The 27,539-nt window shown below is 39.2% G+C and overlaps 1 protein-coding gene and 1 long non-coding RNA gene across 7 annotated transcripts; one reads left to right on the forward strand and one right to left on the reverse strand.

Moving 5' to 3' along the window:
* On the reverse strand, positions 2-22,794 carry LOC109824610. 6 transcript variants are annotated; one of them, XR_002242691.1, is made up of 11 exons: positions 22,697-22,794; positions 22,139-22,295; positions 21,901-21,978; positions 19,984-20,152; positions 13,679-13,769; positions 1,438-1,687; positions 1,256-1,339; positions 958-1,173; positions 772-853; positions 452-660; positions 2-364 (listed from the first exon to the last, which is right to left on the reverse strand). It is a non-coding gene; the product is annotated as an uncharacterized LOC109824610 (long non-coding RNA). The 6 variants fall into 6 exon arrangements; XR_002242688.1 differs by lacking the exon at positions 22,139-22,295 and having other exon boundaries at positions 22,697-22,792; XR_002242692.1 differs by lacking the exon at positions 22,139-22,295 and having other exon boundaries at positions 772-837; positions 1,107-1,173; positions 22,697-22,791.
* Positions 22,945-25,384, forward strand: LOC109824608 (NAC transcription factor NAM-B2-like). Its single transcript, XM_020391239.1, has 3 exons — positions 22,945-23,327; positions 24,666-24,931; positions 25,023-25,384. Exons 1-3 carry the CDS (start codon positions 23,087-23,089, stop codon positions 25,119-25,121), a joined length of 606 nt encoding a protein of 201 aa, XP_020246828.1. The 5' UTR covers positions 22,945-23,086; the 3' UTR covers positions 25,122-25,384.

Raw genomic sequence — 27,539 nt, forward strand, 5'->3', positions numbered from 1 at the left:
ATGTTAACATGAAAATGATATACCTGTCATGTGGACTGTGAGTTGGAATATACACAACAGTAACTTATACTAAAATCAGATACCATGTTACAATAAAATTGTCAAATACTACACAAGGAAACTGCTTTTTCTGATTACAAGAGACTGACAGTCTTTAGTATTTATAAGGCTCTCTCCTCACTACGGTTGAAAGAATCGGTCCCCTCCCTTCTTATAGATGCTAAAGAGTTGTTTCGAGTATTTCATGGAAATAGTTATGCATCTATCTGATGCATAAGGATACCTTTTGTCCAGCTCACGCACTGATCTTTGGATGTCCTCATTTGTTTGTTCTCCAAGCATGAACTTTGCGTAACAGGAAGCCCTGTAAATAAAAAGTAAGACATAAATATCATTTCCTTTCTAAGCAAAAAATTATACAATATTAAGGAACTCAATATTCTATTCTTACAGCTTTGCGTCTGCTATGCTGAAACCCTTATTGTTTCTTTCTAGTGCTCTATGCACAAATTTCTCCTCAAAACTTTGCTGTCAATACAAGGCACAAAGTCCACGAACATAAAGCTGGGAGTCTTTTCCCAAGACCGCCAACATGTCTCCACGAACAGAAAGCTGGGAGTCTTTTCCTGCTGCTTCTCCTTAGAGGGATTGCCACTCCCCCTGCAACATATGCATTAGATGTATCAGGCAGGGGATCATCTGGGTTATAAATAACATCTTTTAGGACATCAACAAAAATATAAGTTCAGAATGTATGTGAGTTTCAGCTACATGTGCTCTTTGCAGCCCCCTCAACCCAGAGTTAGTCTGCATTCGATGTCTCTAGCAGGGGAGCATCTGAGTTACAAATAACCTATTTTAGAACAAGTAACAGATATCTTAGGATTGACATCAACAACAAGCAACATAAGATGGGAAAGTATGTGAGTTTCATATACATGTGCTCGTTGCAGCTACCTCAACCCCAGAGTTTGAGTTTGCATTAGATGTCCGGCAGGGGAGCATCTGAGTTACAAATAACCTATTTTAGAACAAGTAACAGATATCTTAGGATTGACATCAACAACAAGCAACATAAGATGGGAAAGTATGTGAGTTTCATATACATATGCTCGTTGCAGCTACCTCAACCCCAGAGTTTGAGTTTGCATTAGATGTCCGGCAGGGGATCATCTGAGTTACAAATAACAAATTTTAGAACAAGCAATAGATATCTTAGGATTGACATCAACAGCGACACAAGTTGGGAATGTACGTGAGTTCCAGATACTTGCGCTTGTTGTAGCTCTCTCAACACCAGAATTAGAGTCTGCATTAGATGTCTCTGACAGGGGAGCATCTAAATAATAAAACAACATCTTTTAGAACAAGTAACAGATATTTTAGGATTGACATCAACAACAACATAATTTGGGAAAGTATGTGAGTTTCATATACCAGTGCTCGTTGTAGCTCTCTCAACCCCTGAGTTTCTGCCAGTTCCTCATGTTGTTCTTCAATTTCCAGTGACGAGGAGGGAAGATTCCTGTCTAATTCACCATCAACAGATTCTAGACCAGCAGAGGGTCTTGCATTCAAATCATGTCCTAAGCTGGTTGCCTCTTGCTAATCTTCTGCCAATGTAGTAGAGTTTTATTCACTAACTATTAGAGACATCAGAGCTTCTTTCTTGATTGTCTCCATGACTCTGATAAAAACGATAAAGGTTAAATTCGTCAAACGAAAATGTCTAAAGTATTCAAACTTTATTTTTTAATATATTAAAGTGATTAAATATAAAGAACAGTTAATTTTATGTCACAATTCTACACCACCATGATACCGCATGTTGCCTTTGTAGATAAATGGCCTAAAGCATTCAATGTTATATGACGTTTAAAGTCCAACAGGGTCAAATATGATTCGAAGTATGCAGATCACTTCTTTAGCACAATCTTTGAATTGTTAGGCCTCCAAATTCCCTAATTATTGTTAGTCTGAATTAGTATCTGATTAATTTCTCTATTAGATCCCTAAATAAATTTTTCAGTAACATATATTCTAATTGGTTATATCTATTCATAAAATATAAATTTCTTATTTAAGTGCCGCAGATTAAATTACAAGAATGATAATTTATAATATAGATCGGCAAGAACATACTTAATTCCTAGTGGCCGTCAACAGATGATAAAAGATCATTGTATTTAGTAATATCATACTCTATATGATACTATATTTAAACATTTTGATAAGCTGAATTTGGTAAATAATAAGGTGTACTCAGAATTCACCCAAGACACTCATAAACCACAAACTTTCTATGTACGACCTACTCCCTTTTTTTTAATTTACGCTTCTTGTAAGGTTAGAACCTACTCAATCTTACAGTTCTACTCACGAGGTTTCGATCAATCTACGAGCACGCTCTTTTACGAATTTGGACGATTTCTTGCCCCGTCAAGTATAAGGCTGCTGAATCTACTATAAACTCAACTCTGACCTATCTGCTACACGAAACCGTTACTTACATAATCATATCCGGTAACAAAACCTCCATTTCTTTTGGCAACCAATACAAGAAATGACAAATAAAAAAGAGGTCAACAGACGCATATACCACATTATCAGGTACCTCAGCTCTCCACTTTGCCACCTATAATAACTACTGAACCAGAGTTGAGTTTCTATAAAAATATAAGAATTATTAATCTAACCAAGCAAAACCTTCCATATTGTATCTAAAATATCTAATAATTATCTTGACCTTAGATTACAAGTGTCGGTTATAACTAGAACTAGCAAACCCCTTTATCGTGATGGATGAAAGCCACCGAGTCCTATTTCCAACTGTTTGTGGAAAATTTGCAGTAAAAAGACAATGAAGGAAAATTAATTTGTATTCCTTTAATCTCAGTTACAATTGGATTTCCGATTACAAAAGAGAAGAGAATGATCTGGATTCTCTCCTTTGTTTAATTCTGGGTTCTTCACGGTGGCGATGAGATGCCTCCCTCGAATGCTCGCGTCGAGTTTGCTTCTCGTTGACGATCCGATGTCTTGTTTCACTGGAACATGGTCTTCTCCTCACGATTTGACGTTGTGGAGAACTCTGAACGAGTTTAAAACTCTATGAAAGAGTTGATTTAACCGAAAGTCGGTTTTAAGCCAAGGATAAAAAAAATCTTGTTGCCGATCTCCAAAGCTCCAACCGAAGGATGAAGGATCCTCTTTTCGCTGCCAAGAAATTCCAACCGACCGCCTCGAAAGATCCAACCCTTATCTGATTATCAAAAATCTGATCTTTAACTCTGTTGAGTTTGTTGTTATTTATAGGGGATTAAGGGGTGTAACCACCTCCTTAATTCGCTCCTAAGTGAGGCTAATGGGATGTAACCGCCCCTTAAATCACTCCTGAGTGGAGTTGTGATCCCCTCAGATCGTGGGAAACGGTTTTGAAACCGTTCAACTCGTGTTTGAATGAGTCAAACGCAGGCCCGCGTTCTGATGTGAATTCTGCATTCAAACGCAGTGTCTGGAAGCTTGAACGCATCGTCTGGAAGCTCGAACGCATCGTCTGGAAGCTCGAACGCATCGTCTGGAAGCTCGGACACAGCAATTAGAAGCTACGTTTGCAGCGTTGGAATCTACATCTGAGCTGCGTTTGCAGCGATTTGGAAGCTGCGTCTGGCGGTGATTTGAGCTGCGTTTGGCGGCGATTGCTGCGTTTGCAGCGATTTGGAAGCTGCGTCTGGCGGTGATTTGAGCTGCGTTTGGCGGCGATTTGAGCAGCGTTTGGCAGCGATTTGAGCTGCGTCTGGCAGCGATTAGAGCTGCGTCCAGTGGCGATTTAAGCTGCGTTTGCAACTTTTAGAGCTGCATTTGAGCTGCGTTCGTGGCTATGAACGCGGCGCATCTTGATGCTGGTACGCGGGAAGGACTTCCACGTCTTGATTTGAAGAGACCATTGATTTGTAGTCTCTTTCTGTCGAAGCGTTGCAAAGATCGTCATTTTGTAATCTTTACTTTAGCTCTTTGATATGCAAGAGTCGTCAGATTGTAACTCTCGATGTTGATGGTGAAGGCTATTAAACTAGAGCTCTCATCGGTTGTCGTGAAGGTCGTCAGATTGTAACCTTCAGCGATCTACGTGAAAGTCTTCAAATTGTAGTCTTCTGGAAGTCGTCAGATTGTAACTTCCATCATCGGTGTTTGATGGGGATCAGCTATCTATTGTGATTTTTAAACAGCCTACACCAACTTACTTACGAGTATCGATCATATAAATAATGAGGTACAAGCGTGCAGCCCTGGCTAGTGGCTACTGCAAATACAATGACAAATACAACAGAACCGTTTAATCAAGAAAACTATAAAGCAAAGAGTAACAAATGGAAACTCATTTAGACACAAATCTTTTTGTTGCTTATAGAAACCTCCATTTTGCTTTTGAGAAAACACGTACACGGTTCAAGAAACTTCATTTAGAAAAAAAAAACATGCAAAAAAGGGAAAAAAACAAGAACAACAAAATTACAAAAAAGGAAAAAAAACAACACGCAAAGAAAATTTCAATTCAGGAGAACTTGAAAATCTTTGATATTAAGGTGCTAACTATTAATGGAGGAGGAAATGCAAACCCTTAGGACAGCAGAACTCACAGTTTGAAGAGGAAAAAAAATTTGCAAACTCTTAACGTAAGAGAACTCACCTTGAAATTCTTTGACGAAATGATTTCTTGGTGATTGGCGCAGACTCTTCGTCAGTTCTTGATGATGAATGTTGGTGATTGCCTCCGATGGCGATGGGTTTAATTTATAAAACATTTGATAGCTACGAGTGCTATTTAAAACACCTGAGAGGTTCCAGGGGCAATACTGTAAAACTATGATCTCGAACAACTGTTTCGTTGGGCGGTTGGGGCATATTATTTGATTGAAACGGATTTCAAAATTAGCTAGTGAATGTTGCTCTTGAGACTTTACTTAATGTACTAGTTTTTATGCACGTGTAATACACGTGGTTAAATGTCCAAAGATTTATGGACTAATATTGAAAAAACCCTATTATATCTACTCAATCATCAAAAACTATTGACTCAACTGTAGTATATTTCTTTGAGTATATGCATGTGAATGATCTTTTTATTGCTTTTTTCATACTTAAGTTCAACTGTAGTATATTTCTTTGAGTATATGCATGTGAATGATCTTTTTATTGCTTTTTTCATACTTAAGTTTGTTCCTCTACCTCATTTTGGTATGCATGCATGTGAATGATCTTTTTATTGCTTTTTTCATACTTAAGTTTGTTCCTCTACCTCATTTTGGTATGTCAAAGAGAAAATAGGATACCCTTTTTGTTAAGAGATACCGTCCTATATAAACAATTTGAGACACTAAGGGGGTGTTTGGTTTCACGGTTTTATAGAAAAGTTTTCTCAAAATGTCTGACAATGGTAATTCTGTAATTAAAAATTTCTCTAGATTTTTGTAAATTGTGTTGGGTTTAAAAAAATTTACAGAAATGTTTTCTGTAAAGTACAAAAAAAGTTCCAAAATTTACAGAAATCGATTTTCTCTCAAAATGGGCGGAAATCACCCAGAAATCTGACACCACATTGACACTTTTCTATAAAGGGGGTCTTTGGTTCAATTTCTACAAATTATAAAAAATCTTGTTATCTTCTATAAAGTTATAGGTCATTTTTTGTTTTGAACCAAACAAGCAAAGTAAAAAAATAAGAAAATTGGTTCTTTTTTACTTCTCAAAAATTTTTCTATAATTTTTTTAAGAAATACAAGGAAATCATATTTTGGGTGAAAAATATTTCCTATAATTTGTAGAAATTGAACCAAACACCCCCTAAATAGAAATCCAAACTTAACATATAAAGGACTATGATATCAAACTCATTTGAACAATTAATTTATTCTTCAATAGATATAAGGTTTTCACATGTAGTAACTAATCTAGTATCTTTATAAAATAAAATATGGGTAATTAACCCCAAACAAGTTGAGTATCTAAAACTAAACCCCTATTACCTTTGAAACTCTAACTAAACCCCAAAAATACTTGGCAGAAATTTATCAAATTAACACTGTTAGTTCACGTGTGTTTTAGAAACTAATTGCTCAAGAATGTTGTACATATCTTTTGGTTGACCAAATAAAAAGAATCCAAATTAATGTGAATTGATATAATTTTTTCTAGATTTTTTTTCTAGATTTTTTGTTTAACAAGGTCGGTGGTTTTCCATGTTTGAAAAGTTAATTGTTTAAGAATAATCTTATGTATCTTTTGTCTGAACAAATGGAGGGAATTATAATGCTCCAACTTAGGATTATCAAATATTTGATTACAATTAGAATTTCTTTTTTTAAGGTGATATATGGATAATATGGGTTTTGGTCCATTTAGGAAGTCAATACGAGGTGTCATGCAAAACTTGAAGTATGAGGGGTTTAACTGCAAAACTGCACTTGTAAGTTTGGCCGTTGCATGAGCGAGGTGTCATGCAAAACTTGAAGTATGAGGGGTTTAACTGCAAAACTGAACTTGTAAGTTTGGCTGTTGCATGAGTGAAGTATGGGTAGGTTCTTTAAGTGATAGAGAGTATTGTATAAGATTAGGAACTTAATTATTATGTAGAATGGGGGAGCTTTATTTAAATGAAAGAGGGATTTGACAAATACTATTCTCAGTTTTAAGGGTACTCTGTAGGTGGGTAAAAGTTGGGTCTCGATGCGAGATTTGTATTGATAAGAATGGCTTATTACAAATCAATAAAATCCAAGATTTACAATAGAAGCGGAGAAAGGGATCTCATTGTTTAACGTGGGTTCTTCGGTAGCGATAGGACGCCTCCCTCGATGCTTGTGTCGAATTTGCTTCCCTTGGACGATCTGATCGAAGTTACGGTTGAGCTTCAGTACGCAGTAGAAGCTCCGGGTGATTGAGTTCGATAAATACCCGAGCTTGATGATTATCAAAATCGAATGTTTGGAGAAGGCTAATATACAAGAGTTTGCAAAGAGCCAAGAGTCTCAAATCTGAGAGTTCAGATTGAGCCTACTTTAACAATCCAAGAAAAAAGCTAGGAAAGTTCTACCAAGCAAGCCAATGAGAGAGCCTCTGCTTGAAGAGCCTTGGAGATGCCAAGCTTTCTTAAAAAATATTGCCAGCCGAACCTTTCCAGATAGGCCTCTGCTGAACTGAACCTCGTTGATCCCTTTCATGTTGGCAAAGAGGTCTTATAAATAGGTAAGGGATGGCATGGGTCATCCCTTGATTTGTGGGATATGACCACTAATAGGAATAAGGAGTAGCATACTCCCCCTATAGCTATGAGATGTGACCACTATAGGGATGATGGGAGTCATGCCTCATTACCCAAGACGTGGGAAGTGGGTAGGCCCACTCCCACAAGCAACCAGCCACTTGCACTGTTCAAGCGAGACTGACAGGCTTGTAGGCGAGCTTGAGTGCTGCTTGAACATTCAAGCAAGCTTGCAGGCGAGCTTGGCAAACAAGCGGGGCCGGCTGGCGGGCCCCTTGAGCATGTGAGTTGGCATTCGTTGGCAAATTGGGTTTGTGCAGGCGAACTCACTGCAAGCAAGCTTGACTCATACGGGCGAGCAAGGCGTTCAAGCGAGGTCGAGCTCGTGCTAGCGAGCTCAAAAATCAGGCGAGCTTGACTCGTGTTGGCGTCGAGCAAACAGGCGAGATTGGCGACGTTTAGCACGTGCAGGCGAGTCAAACAAACAAGCGAGCTCTGCTTGGCCTCTTGAATGCAGGCGAGCTTGACTTGTGCTGGCAAGTCAAGCAATGCAGGCAAGCTTCACTTGGCCTCTTGAATGCAGGCGAGCTTGACTTGTGCTGACAAGTCAAGGAATGCAGGCCAGCTTCGCTTGGCCTTCTGCTTGCTTTGAGCACGCAAACGAGCTTTGGCTTGGCCTTGAGCTCGCAGGCGAACTCGAATAGACGAGGTTTGAGCTCTCGTGTAAAGGTAATTTTTATTGCCTACAAAACCTCATTCAAAGTTTTCAGACGTAAATATGGTTGTATGTGGTCTGGAATACTTTGAATGAAGAGGATAACTACTCACTGGTTTAGGCCAATTTGAGCCCTTTGGTTGAGTTAAGCTCTTCAGGCGAGCTCGACGAAGTGTAGGCGAGCTCGAGTCTTCAGGTGAGCTCAAGCCATTGGCAGGCCGAGCTCAAAACCTCAGGCAAACTTAGCTGTTGGTAGGCGAGCTCCGCATCAGGCGAGCTCAACAGAGGGTGGTGGCGAGCTCCAAATGTGCGGGCCGAGCCTCAAATATGCAGGCGAGCTCTTTGCTTGCAGGCAAGGTCTAAAGTCGAAGCTTTTGCTTGCATGGCGAGGTCATAGTCCAGTGGCGGCTGCGAGCCACGTGTCTGTAGGTGAGCTCTTGCGCTTGCAAGCTAAGGCGACGCCTAGTCGTCACGCGCTCGATTTGGGTCGTGGATTTAGTGGCGTTCTTGATCTCAACCATCGATTCGACTAGAGATCGTGCTCGAACCGCCAGATCTTGGCTGTTCACGCAGAATTTTGAACGTCCCGCCTCGCTTGCGTCCGTTCGATTTGAACTATCGAATCTAACTGTCCGCAAGCGATATGAGCCGCTCGCTTCGACTGAGCTAGTGAATCTCAACCGTTAAGATTCGCTTAAATGAAGCACTCGTCTCCCTCGTCGGGGGGTTACTGTGCTATTGAAAAACTTCCACTCAAGTTCTCACAAAAAAACAGAGCCCCATCCTCATTCTTCCTCGAACTTGCCATGGCCCTAAGAGTGAAGGTGTCTGCTTCGAAGGGGAAGAAGGAAGTTTCTTCCTCCTCCGCTGCCAACGTTGTTGCTACCGCCCCCGGCGTGGTTGAAACTCACCATGGTAAGTCCAGGGGACTGAAGACGAACACTCCTATTCATCTTCTAGCGAGCTTCGTCTATTCAGGCGATGCCCTGCTATTCTGGTGAGCTTGCCTGTCAGGCAAGCTCTGCTTTCGCCAGGCGAGCCCTGCTTTGTTAGGCGAGCTCTGATCTTCGTTAGGCGAGCCTCTGCCTTTGTCAGGCAAGATCTGTTTGACAGGCGAGCTTTGCATCTCGCTTGCATGATGGAGCTCGTCTGCATTTCACAAGCCGTATGTCTTCAAGACTTAGAAAAAATTTGACCTTTTAGATCAAAAATTTCTAACTTCTTTCTGTTGTATTGTGCAGTTCGAGAGGAGGCCCCGGTTGTTAGGCCTCGTAATTCAAGGTCTTTGGGAAGAGACCTCTCACTGCCAAGGAGGTGGATTGGTATGAGATCGCTCGTAAAAGAAGACCATCGAGACCCAAAATCATTACAATCTCTGACGATAAGGCGAAGGAAGAGCTCACCTCAACACCTGTTCGGACACATACCTCGCAGTCTAAGTGTAAGCCTGACTTCTCCGACCCGGCTAGCATAGAAGGATTTGGGTTAAAGCCATCTGTCGATGACGACGGACCACTGTAGGCTATAAAAATTACCTTAATAACGGGAAAACCTAAAAACCCGCTTGTATAGGTATGCATGCACGCAGAAGAGCCAAACAAGCTCATTTTAATCGTCGAGCCTGCCGACAAGAGCCCAATTCCGCCTACATGACTCGCCAGCACGAATCGAGTCCACTCAAGCGCCAAGTTCGCCAGCACGAGTCCTGCTCGTCTGCGTGTCCAGGAAATCAGCAGTTCGCCTGCAAACTCGCCAAGCTCGTCAAAACACTAGGCGGCTATGATGTCACGTACAGGGGTGGACCTTCCCATTTCCCATGATGTGAGGAGCGAGTACAGTACTCCGCACCCATCAGGTAGCCGCTCACAGTACGAGTGAGAGGCATGACATCTCTCAATAGTACATGATCACATCCCATGATTCAAGGGAGTGACCATGTTATCTTTTCCCTATTTAACAGCCCCTCCTGGCTACGTGAAGAGGGTTCTCTTTCGGCTGGTTGATTCACTTCTCAGTTGAGTTAGTAATCTGCTCTTCGCATTGCTCTTGCACTGTAGCATCTTCTTCCAGCTTTTGGCCTTGATAGCCATTAAGCTCGGGAACTCGAACTTGAACTCGATCAACGTGAGCTTCTACTGCGTACTGAAGCTCTCCTGCAACTTTGCTCGGATCGTCCAAGGGAAGCAAACTCGGTTCCAGTACTGCTGGAGGCATCATATCGCTACCAAAGACCCCACGTTAAACAAGGAGAGTATTCCCTCCACTTCTGTTATAACTTTGATTCATTAATTTGTAATAAGCTATTCTTATCAATACAAACGAAGTCCCCATTTCGAGAAATTAAATTTTACACCCCACAAAAGATGGCAACCACAGTGAGAGGAACCGTTTCTTCAACTGAAATGGTGGTGACTCAGTTCGACGAAGTTGCGGTTAGGACAACCGTGGAGTCCGTCATGATCGAGTTCGACCAACCCAAATACGAAGAATACTTGTCTTCCTCCTCCTTTGGTGGCAATGCGTCTCGCAAGCGTCAAGGATTGTGCGTGTGGCCCGACCCTAAGTGGTCGAGGCATCCACGCCTGATGACTCTACCCAAGCCATGGCAGAGGGTCCTATCTTCCTCGGGCCAGTCAAGGCCGAGCGAAAGACCGAGAGCACAAAGCGAAAGACTGCTAGAAGGGTCGCTAAACGATCTTCGCAGACCCCCACTCGAGAAGAGACAGTTGTTCGCCTCGGCTCGAGGAGAGCCTGCCAGCGACGACGATAGGCTCTCGCCCGACAAGAGGCCTAAGCCTTCACCTCTTATGACGACCTGAATTATTACTCAGGCCTGAAACAGAGACACAACCTTCTCAATGCTGGCAAGCAGAGCAAATTAGGTGAGCCCCCATGTTCAGGCAGGCTTCGCTCTGGTCGCAGAGTTCCCCGTTTTGGTGAACTCGGTACTTCGGGCGAACCTGGCAATCCAGGCGAACCAACCAAATTAAGCGTGCCCACCAATTCAAGCGGGCTTCGCTTCTCAGGTCATATCCCTGATTAAAGAAAACTATCTAGGTCAGGTGAGTCTGCCCGAGCAGGTGAGCCAGAGAAGACAGGCGAGTCCTATCAGGTCCGCCTGACGGACAAACCTCACATAAGAACAAGTCTTAACAAAGGCAAGACGACGGTCTAAATATGCAAACGATTAAAGCTCGCCAACTGGCTGAAGCTCGCCCGAACGCAAGAACCCGCCTGTCAAGGCGAGCTCGCCTGAATTCGACACTTAGCGATTTCGCCCAGTGTACTCAATAGAGTTCATTCGATCCTCTCACACATTATCACATGTCTGGCCCGCCTGACTCTGGGGGTTGTCACCAGCGACCCGCGGGAGATCTCCGGGATCATCTAGCCCGCAAGTGCGCTATTCATGAGGAGAATCCGCGGTGCCACTGCGAGAGGCTCATCCAGATAGTACTTGCTGATTGCAAATGTCCCAACAGACTGAGACCTTCGGTGTTCGAGAGGCTTGCTCAGCAGCCTCCCAAATCGGGACCTCGTCGGAGACGCAACCGTCAAAGAAGGCGAACTGTCGATGACTTAGAACTCTCGTCTGCTACGATCAACATGACGGGGAAAGGTAAAGCCACGCGTTTGGATTCCTCGGACTCGGAATTTTTCCTGGGGCCTAACCCCCGCTCGTTCAACATGAACGCGAGGGTATATTCTTACGTACACGTACTCGAACGGGGGCCACCATCCAACTCAATTATGCGCTCTTAGCGTCTCCTTCCGACGATGGGGACGAGGTTCCCTCAACAATGGCTACATCCCAAACCTCAAACTCGATTCAGGGCAGACGAGCGAGGGTGCACATGGCGGAAACCGCGGATGATCAAACAATCACTAAAAAAGTTGAAGAGCATCAGGCCGTCATCGAGTCCATGAGAGAGATGTTGGAGCAACTTCTGAACAAGAAGAAGAAAAGGACTTTGCGCACCTCGCGGAAGCCAGCAGGGAATAAAGAATGGGAGCATACTCCTAATCAAATGACTGAACAAGAAGATAACATCGGGCCACATTTGGATCATTCTTCCAAATCGGTCGGCAGGAATGTCGCATACTGGGGGAAACTTACCAAGACAAGAGGCTCAATGAGTTCCAAAGCCAACTCGACGCCTTGAAGCTTCAACAGAACATGAACAAGCTGGGGTGGTCAGGCCATACCTGATCGAATGGAATACGGTTCCTTACCCAGCGAAGTTCAAACTAATGAGCTTGGTACAGTTAGATGGCAAGGGCTCCCCTCACAGCACATCTACTATTTCATGTCTCAAACCGGATTCCTCACTGGGAACGACGCTATCCTCACCCGGCTGTTCATCGGCACCCTTAAAGGGGTAGCCTTCGAGTGGTTCCGCAAGTTGGAACCAGGCTCTATCACATTATGGGCCGATGCGAAAAGACTCTTCTTGCCATATTTTGCTAGTGGTTAGTTGTATGCTATAAACAAATATTTTAACCATTATTTTCTTGGTCTTTTTCACATTAATCACCCGGCATCACAAACTATAGATGTTTTTCCTGTTTATAAACCCAAGACTTAGTCCCATTTATTTTTAAACCTGTTCACTTCTCGAAAAGCGTTTTTACCTACAAACCAAAAGTTGTATCACCATTTACTTTTAGACCCACCCACTTCCTAAATCACCTTAGATCTAGCATATTCGAAAGAATTAATTTTGAGCCCACTTTATACGTTAGCAGATTGGTATTGGTGTACGTTGTTATGTTAGGCTTTAACTTGCTATTTTTTTTCAAAACAGTTAGGTGTATAGTTTATTTTTAAATCAAATGCTTAAATTGTTATTTTTTTAGTTTATTCTCACCAGGATATCGCGGTATCATGTGGGTCAATTTTGCTCGTTCTCATCGAGACTTCTTTCTTGTGTAGGAGAAATGGAGAATTTGGAGATTGCCCGCTGATCTCAGAATTATGGCCAGTCCCCATGGTTTAGCTCGCTAGGTTTTGCACTGGTTAAAACTAGAGAAAGAGGTTGACTCATGGTCGTAAAACCTTATAATAGAGCCTTGCTCCATAGCTTGATCCCATTTTTATGGGCAAAGGCTAGATGACGATTTATGTATGTATGTATGTGCTTTTTGGATTTACCAAACTATACACTGAGTCACTCCTTCAGATTTCAAGCTGGTTTCGAAGTTTCCAAAGACCTGAATTCTTCAGGTTTGCACGTACGGGTTTCAGGTTCAACCTAACTTTGTTGACACCCCCCTTGCATGTATGTTTTAGAACATGATCTAAAAGGAATATAAACAATGATAATATGGATGTGACAGTAAAGGTGGACAATAGGTTGGTACCACTAATGGAGGCAGCAGCAATGCTACCAGCTAGTTGAACTGATTATTTACAATATTTCCATCTTTGCATATTTATGGCAAGTCGCATCAATGTCCTGCTGTTAGTGTTGGTGCTTCTCAGGATATACTGATGATAAAAATGCAAGAATGACCTAACAGATCAAACAATAAAACAGATAAATGCATACAAAGAACGGGAAAAATTCCTTAATATATCACCACTAATAGCTTAATCAAAAAGAAAATGGTTACGGTAAAAGATAATAGAGATTAATTGAGGAAACCAAACTGAATTTAAAACCAGAAAATAAAGAAGTCTCTAGAAGATCATAATAATTCACCTTCTATGTGCCGTTTCTTCTCTTTGTCATAGTATACAGTTATCCCACTTCCGGTGGCAATAAGCAACAAAAGGCTCAACCACGAGACAGGCTGCATTCAGTAAAGTTACTTTAATAATTCACAAATCAAGAAACTCATATGGATGTCTAGATCGTATGTACATGAGAGAGATAAGTACAGGAAAGGTTCTTTTCCTATATAATATAACTAATCAACTTTGGAGAAGAATGCAGCACCAATAGTAGAACCAGATAATGAAATACAACAGAATCACAGCAACTATGAAGAATTTATCCCATATTTTTGGTCAGCTAAAGTTTGATAAGCAAAATAATAACAGAAATATAGAACCAGAGAAGGTAAATAAGTCATATCCAAAATGAGAAGATTATCCACATTAACAACAAAGCATTAAAGGGGAAAAGGAAATTCTTCTTGAAAACCCATCTGACTGGGAGCCCTTAAAAATTGGAAAACATCCTCAGCATCAAACGGAAATTCTTCTTGAAAACCCATCTGACTGGGAGCCCTTAAAAATTGGAAAACATCCTCAGCATCAAACTACTTCCTCATCTATTGAAATTCCTATGGCCCTATACTGCTGATATGTTTGACAGGCAGAGGACTTTATGAAGTAAAGGAAAGAGTTAGAATAAAGAAGAATATAATACGCAGAGGGTGAATGAAATCAAAAGGACAGAGGAAATCATAAGATTCGATCAACTCAAGCATCAACTACTATGTCCAGAATCAGATGCAGAAAACAGCTATGACAAGCCCTAAAGTTCAAGGTACAGATATGATGAATACAGTAATAGAGTGCTGCTAAGGATATGGGCATGCAGATATGACAAATACTAAAGTTCAGAATACAGATACATCCTGGATATAATAGCTAGCCAGCAAGATACGAGATCATGGTTAACAGAAAGTAATATCTCTGACACTATAAAAGAAGCTCTCTAAGTCAAATAAACCAGCAGTTGACCAACCACTTATTTATCTTCCTTTATTTAGAAAGCTGGATCCTGATCTGCGCGTTAGAATTTTTTTATGGGAAATTTTGCAAAATAGACCGTTTTTATGAAATATATAGCAAAATAGACCACTTTGCTAAATAATTAGCAAAATAGACCTCTTTTGGCTTCAGAAAACATACGGGACTACTAGTCCCGTATGTTTAGAGCCAACTAATCTAATGGTTAGCGAACTCAGAAAATAGAGCCAACTAATCTAATGGTTAGCGAACTCAGAAAATATACGGGACTAGTAGTCCCGTATATTTTCTGTTCATTAACAAAACGTACGGGACTACTAGTCCCGTACGTTTTGCAGAGCCACTTCCCCTCTGCCCAGCAAATCCACGGGACTACTAGTCCCGTGGATTTGCTGGGCAGAGGGGCACCATGCACCAAACATGCATGGGCCTCATTTATCGATTACAACCAAAATTTTCGCCAAAAAGATATCATTTACATTGTATACTATGATAAAAGTTATAAAATCACAACATCACAACACAAATCTCATCATAGAGTACATCACCACACAAATCCAACGTAATCAACAACATCACAACACAAATCCGACTGAATACACATCACATTCAAAATCCGACAAAAATACACATCACAAATGCATACGATAATTTATATCAGTCTAAGCTAAACTAATCCAAATGTCTCAAGTCGACCCATACGATAATATATAGTTTAAGATAAACAAATCCAAGGTCAATAAATCCATACGACAATATATATCTTAGTGGAAAAACTAACAAACAAAAAATCCACCCCTCCCCCATTGTCTCTCTCTTCGCACTCATTGAGATCGTCGGCGTCCTCCTTCGACTTGAGCTTGAATATGCTCGCTCTCCGGTTGTGTGTGGGGTTGTGAGTCAGTTGCACAACCGGCTTGCCATAATAGATTTTGTAAATTGACCTCTCCATGTTTTTTCTTAAAATTAGCTCTTATATGACGCAAGCAATATCGATGATGATGTGGTGCACTCCACCCCTCGTGCAAGGCTCGTGGAATTCCTTTCATCCGGTCAGAAATAAAGGTAATAACTCGTGGACTTTGAACAGTCGGAATATATTTGTAAATACATTGAAAAAATCACTTCCAACTCGATGTATCCTCCACCTCCACAACTGCAAAAGCTATAGGAAATAGCCCACCATTTGCATCTACACCGGTCGCAACCAAGAGCACTCCTTTGTACTTGACATATAAATGAGTTCCATCGATACTTAAGAGCGGACGACAAAAAGAGAACCCTCTGATAGCGGGCCCAAATGCCCAAAAAATCCATATGAACCTCTCTATTTCTGGCGCGACCTCCTTAGACACTATGTCATATTCGGTACCCGGATTTTTTCTCATAATTGCTGAAAGGTAATGCGGAAGTAATTGGTAAGATTCCTCCCAATCTCCAAAGATTTTAGTCAACGCCTTCCTCCGTGCATCATATGCTTTAAACTTGGATATTGTTATTCTTTTCATATCATATACCCTTGTAATTATCTGTCCTGGAGTAAGATCAAGTTCCCACCTAACTTCGGGCATAATTAGCTTTGTGATATAAGAGGAAGTCAAAGTCTTATGATCATAAGTTGCAGTCGGATTAGAACATGTATGGAGTCCGCAATAACTAAAGATCATAAATTGGCCATTAGATTTTTTCCTAACAGCTGCATTAAGCTTCCATGGACACTTTGAATTTCTATCATCTGCAACACTTGTATTCTCTCCTTGACCTTTCTCATTAAAGTAACACTTTACATGATAGCTAGTTGTGTTGCTTTTCACCGTCTTGAATTTGACCCGGTTTTTGATTGCCCATTCACGTATAGCGAAAATTAATGTTTCCTTGTTCTCGAAAAGTTCTCCTTTTTTGAAAGTAAAGTCCTCGGGTCGATCGAAATTAGGGCCGGAATCGACGAACTCAGCTTGTGAGGCATTTATCCACTCATCATTTTGAAACTTTTCTGGCAATGGCTCTTCAGACTCTACATAGTCGTTATTTACGCAATATTCATCCATCCAACTTATGTCATTATTGTTCTCTCCAATTGCATATTGCATACTATCAAGACGTTCATCCTCTTCAGCATCTTCAGTATCATCATCGGCATCTACATTCTCATCATTATCGTCTACTATTATAGAACCCCCCCGGTAAATCAACTGAAACATGACCCGGCGAGTTGTGAAACACATCATTTGACATTGCACCCGACTTATTTTTTAAGCGCATGGCACTTTGAGATAATGAGATTTGATTTTCAAGCATGCGTGAGAACTCTCCACGAGCATATGAAACTTCAGCAACCCCAGACATTGGAATATTTTTAATAAACAACTCGATTGATATTTGTTTTTCCGCAAGTTGTATCATGTTATTCAATTCTTCATCATTGGTGATCTTTACAGCAATTATTCTTTGATCATTTATTGGACAATTACAGAAGACCTTAATGGAATTTTCGACGTGATTAATTCCAGTAACTCTGTATATTTGCGCCATCAATCTATCAAAGTTGCAATTTCTCAACAACATGAACATTTTCCTAGAGCCTCCATCGTATATAGGCATATTATTCATTCTAACGCTCAGTTTTCCATTGAATAAGCAAATAATCGGTACTTTATTCGCCATTTTAACTGAAGCATTAAAATTCATCATATAAAATTATATTTTTTTCCAGACATTTAATCATAATTATATATTTCTTCTAGATATACAACATTAACTAAACAATACAGATAAATTTATGGAAAAATAAAAATTTGTACCTTGATTAAATTTCAGATCTCCTCGGCCTCGTAGAGAATAGACGGCGTCGGCGTCAGATTTGAGGGAGGAAGAGGTGAGTTGGGTTTGGGGGAGATAGGGATTGTTGGGTCGGATTTGGGATAGATGAAGATCGGGTTTGGGACGTTGATTGGCTTGGGAGAGAGTGAGAGCTCGGGAAAGAGAGAGGGGGAGATCTGGAGTTGGAGCTCAGGAGAGAGAGAGGGGAGGGGATCGGGAGTTGGTGCTCGGAGAGAGAGAGAGGGAGATGGCGAGAGAAAGAATTCGGGAGGCGAATGTGCCCTAATTTGAGGTGTATATATAGTCTGCAATTCTACGGGACTAGTAGTCCCGTAGAAATTGCAGAGCCCACTTGTATTACGACAAATCCACGGAACTAGTAGTCTCGTGGATTTGCTGGGCAGAGCGGAAGTGGATCTGCAAAACGTACGAGACTAGTAATCCCGTACGTTTTGTTAATGAATAGAAAATATACGGGACTACTAGTCCCGTATATTTTCTGAGTTCGCTAACCATTAGATTAGTTGGCTCTAAACATACGGGACTAGTAGTCCCGTATGTTTTTTGAAGCCACTTTTTCAAATTTTGGCCTATTGGCCAAAAAAGAGGTCTATTTTGCTAATTATTTAGCAAAGTGATCTATTTTACTATATATTTCATAAAAACGGTCTATTTTGCAAAATTTCCCTTTTTTTATTTGTTGTCCTTGATGCATATCAGAATACGTTATCAGTTTTTAGGATATGTTAGCAGAAGTACCAAACATGTTTCTATCTGGAGTAACCAATGTGGGTAATTCTCTATTATGAAGTACTCGTGCCAGAAGTACCAAACATGTTTCTATCTGGAGTAACCAATGTGGGTAATTCTCTATTATGAAGTACTCGTGCCTCGTAGGTCATCCACCAATCAAAATGGAGTAACCAATGTGGGTAATTCTCTATTATGAAGTACTCGTGCCTCGTAGGTCATCCACCAATCAAAATTACTAATAAGAAACACAAAAATATAAAATGTAATTTCAAACAAAGATAACCTCCAGCTTGATATCAAATTGAAATAATTAAAAAATAAAGTCAAAACAGAAACTTAAGAAAATTGATACGCCCTGTATACTAAAATGATACGTGCAAATAAGTCCAAAGTTGTTTAGCAGGTTTATCGATTCTCTATCAATTCTCCAGCGGTTGGAGGAAAATTGACCTCAAACTATAATTTAAGTCGTCTTGGTAGCCTTATGGAGACCCCTTGCAGGTCTTCCTGAGAAGGCAACCTCCAATGATCTGAAATTTAGAATAAATCTATACATTCCAGATGTTTAAGTAAAAATGTTTGTGTAAGCCATAATAGTTATCTATAATAAGATTGACAGGAATAATTAAAACCTTTTATTCAGGTACCAACTACCAACGTGACATCTTTTATATTAACAACACTTGAAAAAAAATACTATGTTATCAACATGATTCGCTGATTTAATGTGTCAATGGACAGTCATCAAGTGTCCAAGTGCCACTGTCAACAAACTAAAATAGGCACAATACAGGTAGAAATCAGAAGCATTGGTGAACAAAATACATGTCAATGCAGAGGTCACAATGAATGGCATTCTGCAAGACCCAAAGAGAATCTATGCATCACCGGAAATACGTGAAGATGCCTACAAGTCTTACATTTAGTAACCAAATTGCATGGTGGAATAAAGAAATATGGCTTTCTTCATCTTTCTGGAATACAGTGTATACCAAGTCAAGTGGAAGGGACTCCAGTTTCTTCATCTTCATAGTACCATGCAAGTGAACTGCAGTCTAGGCAGTACAGTGTCTGCTTCCTTAAATATAACTATCCAGTATTACATAGACTGATATACTGCCGCAAAAATTGTAAGGAATACCGACAGTTGCCTGCGTACAACAGTATATGGCAGTGGTTTCTATATTAATATATGCCTGTGTTCAAGAAATGAACTGTCCAATGCCTTGCTAGCAGTAGAAAGCATAAAAAATCAAATGAATTGCCAACCATCCAGGAGGTATGTATAGCCAATATTTTAAGAGAACAGAGTCACCTGGATGAACTAGCATATTAAGGACATGCTGCACCAGATCATACTTCATATAGCATGGATGTTACATGCTTCATCTAGCATGTATATCCTAGATTTTAATAGGAACAGAGTCACCAGGATGAACTAGCATATTAAGGACATGCTGCACCAGATCATGCTTCATCAGGATGAACTAGCATATTAAGGACATGCTGCACCAGATCATGCTTCATATAGCATGGATATTACAGCTCAAATATCAGATTTCCAATAAATTCTAGTAATATTTATTATTTTCCTACAGATATGATATCAACATGTAATATATTAAACATGACAAAGAGACTACAAGAGAATCATACAGAGTAGAAAATAAGAAGCAAATCAGTATGAGAATAAGCTTCATGCATATAAAAGAAACATGTGGGCTTGTGACTTACCCCACCTCGTTCAGCCTTTTTAGTAAGGATCGGACGAATTTGGTTCAAGCCCCTTTCACTTCACCTGAAGCAACAACTAAAAAAGTGTTCGTGCTGACATTCGCTGAAGCCGAAAGAGCTCTAACAAGGAATTTATTGAGGTTTCATTTGCAGTTAATAAAGAAGTAACCTGTAATTGAAAAAAAAACAAGGCAACAAACAGATGAGAAAAAGAAAGATAAAAGCAAAATAATTGTAAAGGACGCATATAAGTTATAAAAAAAAAAAGATGCCAACTATGAAAAGGTGAATTTAATTCCTTTCTGGATACTTCTAAACATATTCCAGAGTCATCCCCTTTTGATGAGGAAAACTGTCAGGTGATATCACAGTTATGTGCACTACATGAGGAAGAAAAGAATGGATAACACCTAATTACTGTAGCACCTTGATCACTGTGGCACATAATTTGAAGCATGAAAAAAAATTGACTAGGTTTCAACATTAAAGTTCCACAAATTATAGGTTGAAACAAGGTGTCGGTAAGCCTTCACTTTGAATCAAAAACTAACAATTTGCAAACTTTGTAAGTTAAAGAATAGTTTTTTGATTTTCGAATTAGTGATCCCTAAGCCATGTCATTTCCATCTTTAACAGAAAACTTCAAATTTTAATCCTGCGTCATATTTAATAAGTAGATTCTCTAGTTTAATCTCTTGTTATTTTGTTATCAAAGCAAAGTACCTGTCTTTAGGGCTCTTTTTTCTCTCTCCTTTTTTTTTGGGGAACTGTTCGGTTGGTGTCAAACAATTATATCCACCATCTCTACACCTAAATGAGTGGATTTGCAAAATAAAAAAGAATAATCAGAAAACTCTTGGTTTGGACTTCTAAGTCATTAATATCAGCTAAATAGCTGATCAGCTGTGAACATATCATTCTGGTCACACCTATTCTCTCCACCAAAGAAGAAAAGTTCTAAGCATTAGAAACTCTTGGCTCCAACCAAGTATAACCGACTGCTTGATGTATAGGCTTAGATTAAAAAGAATGGAATGCCCAATGAAGTTAACTGTTTTCTACAGAATATTTTGCAAAGCAGGCTTTACAGATTAAACTACTAGGCATTTACATCCTTTCCCTTTCAGATCTGGGCATCGGCTGTTAAAGCCTTATATTATGATGTCTTGAGTTCAGCTTTGTAAAAGTTAAGGTTATGGCCCTTTTGGACCTGCAATGTGTATCACATCAGGTTCTATTTGATTGTCATTTAGGATAATTGGGGGTCTGACTTCATCTTGATAGGGACTGAAATCTCTCAAAATCATAAGATTGAAATATCCCAAGTTTCTATATTGACTGACTGGGACTTCGTGATATATCCATTCTGACACATAATAATTATTAGTATTTAAAATTAGAACCATGTCATAGACAAACATCGTGATATATCCATTCTGACACATAATAATTATTAGTATTTAAAATTAGAACCATGTCATAGACAAACATCCACTGGTTTCTAAATTTTGAAAACAATTATTAGTATTTAAAATTAGAACCATGTCATAGACAAACATCCACTGGTTTCTAAATTTTGAAAACCGTTTACAACTTCCAATTACAGGAAAAAGAACCGGAAACTTGGTCTTTTATGATGAGAAATTGAGAACAGACCAAATCTATGATACTAAAAGTGAGCACACCAATCCTTTTGACTGAAAGAAAGATGCGAGGAGAAAAAAAAAACAAGGAACCATCACATCTTAAAATGAGCATAACATGGAAACGCAGAGTTAAGTACATAGGTTTGCAAGATTTAATCAAAATGAAAAAATTAGCTCAGGCATGTAGGTTTCCAATTCTTTGTTTCTGACTAGCATGAATGAACACAGAAAACGAAAGAAGTAAAGTTGGGAAAGCTAAAGCACTACCGACCTGAGGATAGCCTCTCCGAGATATTAACCCAAGGAAACAGTGAGCACCCTTCAGCCTACTCATTTCCTCAAACAAATGCTGCAAACATCCATACAAATTGATTATCCAAGTAGCATAATTTAATAAGAGGAACAAGAACATAAAATTCAAGTATACATGAGAAGATTTTTTTTTTAAAAAAATATAAATAAAAACATGCAACTTAGAACCAAAATCCACAGTCCAAATTGTGACTTACTCTTTGAAAATCATATAACAGCAACAACAACCAAGCCCTTATCCCAAGGTTTTAGGGTTGACAATGTTAACTTCCTCATCAATTATCCTCTGATTAGAACCAACGGCAGCAAATCATAACGACAACTATCCACTTTTGAGTTTTACAACCACAATCTCTTTAAAACAAGAAACATTTGGATGCATTAATATATATTTCATTATGTGGTAAAGCGATAATAATTCAAACTATTCGAAGCAACATTAATTTCAGTAGTAAATGGTTTACTTGATTCATTGAACAGGAAAAATTATTACATTCCGATTCATCCTCATATATTATTAGAAGTACAAAATCACTGTTACAAGATGATTCCGAAAATTCAATAACTACAGCTGCTATGGGTTATCTTCCTCACAATAGCCCCTTAATTGTAAATATTTTATTCCAATTTAATTGCAGACGAAAAATTGATTGAGGAGTTTAGGGGATTAATCTCGAAAGAAATCTAGCCGATGTTAGTTAGGGTTAGGGTTCAGTCGCCACCAGAAGAAGGAAGAGGAGGGAGAAGGAAAATACCTCCAAGAAGCTCCCGAAGCTGAACCGATCGCAGGATTTCTCGAGGGTACAGAGAGGAGAGGGGGTTTTGACATTTTTTGACCCGAACCCGAAAACATCACATGGTTTTTTTTTCCCTATATAAACCCGCCGCTTGGTATCCTATCGGGTCGGGTATTAGCGGTGACAATTAGCTTAAACTCACCGCCGGCCACGCTCGCCTCCCGACTCCTACTCCTACTCGGATTCGAATTAGCTTAAACTCACCGTCGGGCACGCTCACCTCCCCGACTCCTACTCCTACTCGGATTCGGATTAACCAGATTGTCTATATAAACCCCTGTGACATTTAGCTTAAAATCACCGTCGGGCACGCTCACCCCCCTAACCCACATCAAAACACTTGTAAGCATGGATTCTTCGCCTGCAGTTCCTTCTTCTTCTTCTTCTCCTTCGAAATTGCCGTCGCCATTGCCTCCATTCAATGAAGATGGAACCCATCCTTGTTTGCCGTGGCCGGGGCTTCGATTTCACCCGGCCGGCGATGTCGTCATCAGGCATTTTGTAAGCAGCAAAGTTTTGGGAGCGCCGTTACCAATTAACCCGATCAAAGAGATTGATGTCTATCTCTTCGAACCTGATGAACTCCCCGGTGAGTATTTCTTTCTTTCCGTTTTATTTGGGTTTTGTTTAATCTGATAAATTTTCGTAGTTACTTATTTGTTTATCGACATCTGGCTTAATTGATCATCATCTTATCTATTTTATTGGACACATTTTTAAAACCAACCCATTTTCAAACGTATTCATCAAAAACGACCTGTTTTTAGCCAGTTGGTTGAAACTGTGTCGTATTTGGCGAAAAAATTACAAAACTTCACAGGACTTCAAGTCCTGTGAAGTTTTTTACATAAAAACTTTACAGGAGTTGAAGACCCGTAAAGTTTTGTATTTTTTTTCACCAAAAACGACCAGTTTCAACCAGTTGGCTGAAACTGGGTCGCTTGTTATGAATAAGTTTCAAAGATGTCGTTTTTTGCAATTATTTTTGGAAATTAGTTGCTTTTCATATTTTGTCCCTGTTTTATTTAAATCTTAATTAAAGAAAACCCTAACTTGAAAATTTAATTATAAACTTTGACCTAACTCAACATATCTAAGACTTTCTTAGATACAGCCCTGGAAATGTTACAAATCAAAATAATTAAAATTGGATCTTAGCTTGGTTTATATTTTAATAAAATATTAAAATTGGTCTTTTTGAAAAGAGGGTCTCTTCAATTGCACTTTTTGATGAGGATTTGATTCTCCTTTGATTAGAATTAGATTTATGATTTTTCGTCTTTCTTATTTTAAGTCAGGAAAAATTTTAGGGAGGAAATATTTATTTAAATATCACTGGGGTCAGTGAGGAAATATTTAATTAAAAATCATTGGAGGTGATTATTATAGGATTTAAGGGCAAATTTTTTGCTTAATGAAATATATAATTCTTCTTAAATTTGGAGTATATTGTACGACTTCTTAAGAATTTTAAAAGCAGGAGGATTGTGATCAACTAAAAAATATAGGGTTTTTTCAAATTTCAGGTAAACATAATTTTACCTAAGTGAGATTCACGAGGATAAAAGGAAAAATATTATTTCGAATATACTAACCTTGAAGCAACAAATATTAATTGCTATTGCTATAAAGCAGTTCATATTTTGTTTTTATTATTGTTTCTTCGTAATCTGACGGTACATAATTTTTTTTCCTTACATTTTCTTCATATAAAATAGTTCTTGTTGTGTGTAAACATGAACCAGTAAATAACTTCCTGAACAACCTATATATCAACATTCAATCCGTATTAATTGATGTCAAGGGTAAGGCCTCTTAAGTCTCTTTTTCTAGCGAAATAGAAGGAGAACACATATCATGTTCTGTTATAGTGAATTTTCATCATTGAGTTTCCAGTGTTGTGATGTCCATATTTCTTCATGTGCAGTTACTATCTCTGATGGTAATGAGCGTTGGATGTATTTCTTCATGTATATGACTGAGGAGAACTCAGACCGTTCCACCCCAAAAGGCTATTGGAAGTTAGATGTGAGCGATGAGCCCATCAAGGATCCTGATACCAAAGAAATCATCGGGTTAAAGAACACGTTTATCTACTATAGTAAAGAACTTGGACCAAATGGGCGGTACAAGACCAATTGGACCATGCAAGAATTTCGAGCAACCAATTTGGAGAACCTTAAAGATCCCAAGGTGAGATACTATCTCTTCTTGTAGGTTAAAAAAATTTATTCTCTTGTGATGTATAGTTTGTGCTAATGTGCGATTATTTTCTTCCTTGTAGATGAAAAATTGGGTTGTTTGCAAAATACAAACAGTGATTCCTCGAGAATATGAGTCGAAGGTTTCGAAGAGGGGTAAGAGGAAGAAATCGTTTACATAAGTAGCAAGAAGTATTTCCCCCTTAGGGAATCATCATATTTCCTTTCTTTGAGATGGTCGATATTTTATCATGGTCTTTCAGTTGATCATGAAAATTTGTAGTAGTTGAAAGAAAATTCAAAGCCAGTTATCTTTTGTTTCTTTTTTATTTTCTTTTAGCATTTGTAGTTTGATGTTGATCGGGAGCAATTTAGTTCAATAGGATATTACTTGTAATTGTTTGTTGCCCTTTTCTTAATCAATGATGAAGGCTTCAAGTCAAAACAGCTGGTTATTTTTTTTCCCCAGATGAAATCTTTGTTTTTTTCTCTGTAATTATTTTAGCGTTTATTGTTCAATTTTGAAATGCATTTTAATTTCTTGACTTCAGTATAAAAACAGACTTTTGCAATCTCAAATCCTTCTTAAAAAGGTTGCTTCACTTCTGTCGGTCTGCTCTGCTAAATCTAAACAATCAAATCTCGAATAACGGTTTAGATATCATAGTAAAAGAACACAAAAAAGAACGGTTACTCTGTGCAATTCCATTATATTCAAAAAGAGACCTGATTAGAAAATCCGTACCGAATTTTATTTATTGCATCAATCTGTGAGCATGAATTAGTAACAATTTACAGGACATGTATGTTATTCCACTGTATTGACTGATAACCCACATTCTACACTCATGGCTTCCATAAGCTTAGCAGAAACCTTCTCTTCCCTTTCCTTCATCTTTGTTCTTCAGATTGCCGCCAGGAGTCTCTCCCTCTCCCAACCCCTGTACAGAATACCTTTATTCGGTTCTCTTGACACCAACACTGCACCGGTTGCTTGCTGTTGAACAATGATAACAGAAATTAAGCCAGCAATATCTTTTGGCACCAGTTAAATTTAATAGTGTTGAATAGTTTTTTTTAATTTCACATGTGTAGCCAAAAAAATTTGACCATAAATAAAGTGTGCGTTCCACAAATCTCATTTGTCAAAAGTGAAGGTGATTAATTTCTTGGACGGTGTCAAATCTTTGCTAAAAAGAAAAAGTGGTAGGCCCCACCATAAGAAAATTAGGACGTGGGCCCACATGCATAGTAAAATAATATTATTTTATTAGTACATAGTATTTTTTCAAACGCTATAAATAGACCCCAAACTCTTAAGGAAAATTTATTCTAAAATTAACAACCAATATATACAGATATATATGTTGTAAAATAGCTGGTGCTCGTAGGAACATTGCTTGGACTGAAAAGGTCTTATAGATCGAGAAGATTGTTCCCTTGACTGAGAAGGTCTTATAGATTGAGGAGATTGTTGTCTTGACCGAAAGGTCTTATAGATCGAGGAGATCATGACAGTACTAAGTCGGTGCACACCAGAGTATTGTACTGTTGTTCTTGGAAGCAATTTGGCATTGGGATCCTTGCAACGGAGCAGGCCAAATATTACTTTAAGCACAGCGTTTTACAAACGCACAACAGCTGAGTTGGAAAATTTTAAATTATAGCACTTTAGCTTTCTTTTCAGTTTTCTCTGTTTTTATATCTGTATTATTCCAGATTTAACCACATGCGCCAACAATGTTAAAGCAATATTCTGATCTACCATGGATCCTATAAGGAGTCTTGGAGTGGACTGTCTTAAGTTAGAGAACTTTAATAGTTCCACTTTAACACATGGCGTCGGAAAGTGATATTCGGGATGCAACTCCTGAAAATCTACTATGTGATCTCTGAGGAGAAATCCAACTTTGAAGAAGATTCTGAATCTGAAGCCTCTTGGGCTAGAGATGATCACTTCTGCAGGAGTTATCTCCTTAACTGTCTGACCGATCATCTAGCAGATGCTTACACCAACAAGCCATCTGCAAAGAAAATCTGGAATGCTCTGGAGGATCAGTACAAGGATGAGGAGAAGCTGTCTAAATCTAACATCATCGACAAGTTTCTAGACTTTAAGTTTGAAGACGACACTAAGTTTTGCCTCAAGTCAAATAGCTTGAAAAGCTTGTTATGAAGCTGAAGGATGAAAAGATTAGTCTTTATCAAACCTTCATTTCCGGTGTAATTGTTAACAAGCTTCCTCCATCTTGGATGTTATTCTCCACTGACATTCGGAGAAGGAAAAGACAGGTGACTCTGTCTGATCTGAAGAGGTTCATTCGGATCGAGGACGAGACTCGAACCTGCACGAAGACTGAGCTCCTTGCTAAGCAGAAGGCGTCTGCTAACATGGTGGCTGCTAACTCTGAGAAGGATAATAATTCATCTTTCAACAAGAAGAAGAAGTTCTTTAACAAAAGGAAGAACCAGAATCCAAAGAACCTGAACGTTTAGAAGAAGGAGTTCAAGAAGAGCGGCAAATGCTTCAACTGTGGGAAGCAATGACATTTTGTCAAAGACTGGAAGCACCAAAGAAGGAAACAACACACAATGTCAAT

The sequence above is a fragment of the Asparagus officinalis genome, chromosome 9 (assembly GCF_001876935.1).
Source record: "Asparagus officinalis chromosome 9, Aspof.V1, whole genome shotgun sequence".
In the NCBI taxonomy this organism is placed as follows: domain Eukaryota; kingdom Viridiplantae; phylum Streptophyta; class Magnoliopsida; order Asparagales; family Asparagaceae; genus Asparagus; species Asparagus officinalis.

Excerpts from the sequence above, each read along its gene's own strand:
- LOC109824608 (XM_020391239.1), top strand. The coding sequence starts at position 23,087 with ATGGATTCTTCGCCTGCAGTTCCTTCTTCTTCTTCTTCTCCTTCGAAA. Across the intron at positions 23,328-24,665 it reads CGAACCTGATGAACTCCCCG|TTACTATCTCTGATGGTAAT; the intron begins GTGAGTATTTCT and ends CTTCATGTGCAG. Across the intron at positions 24,932-25,022 it reads AGAACCTTAAAGATCCCAAG|ATGAAAAATTGGGTTGTTTG; the intron begins GTGAGATACTAT and ends TCTTCCTTGTAG.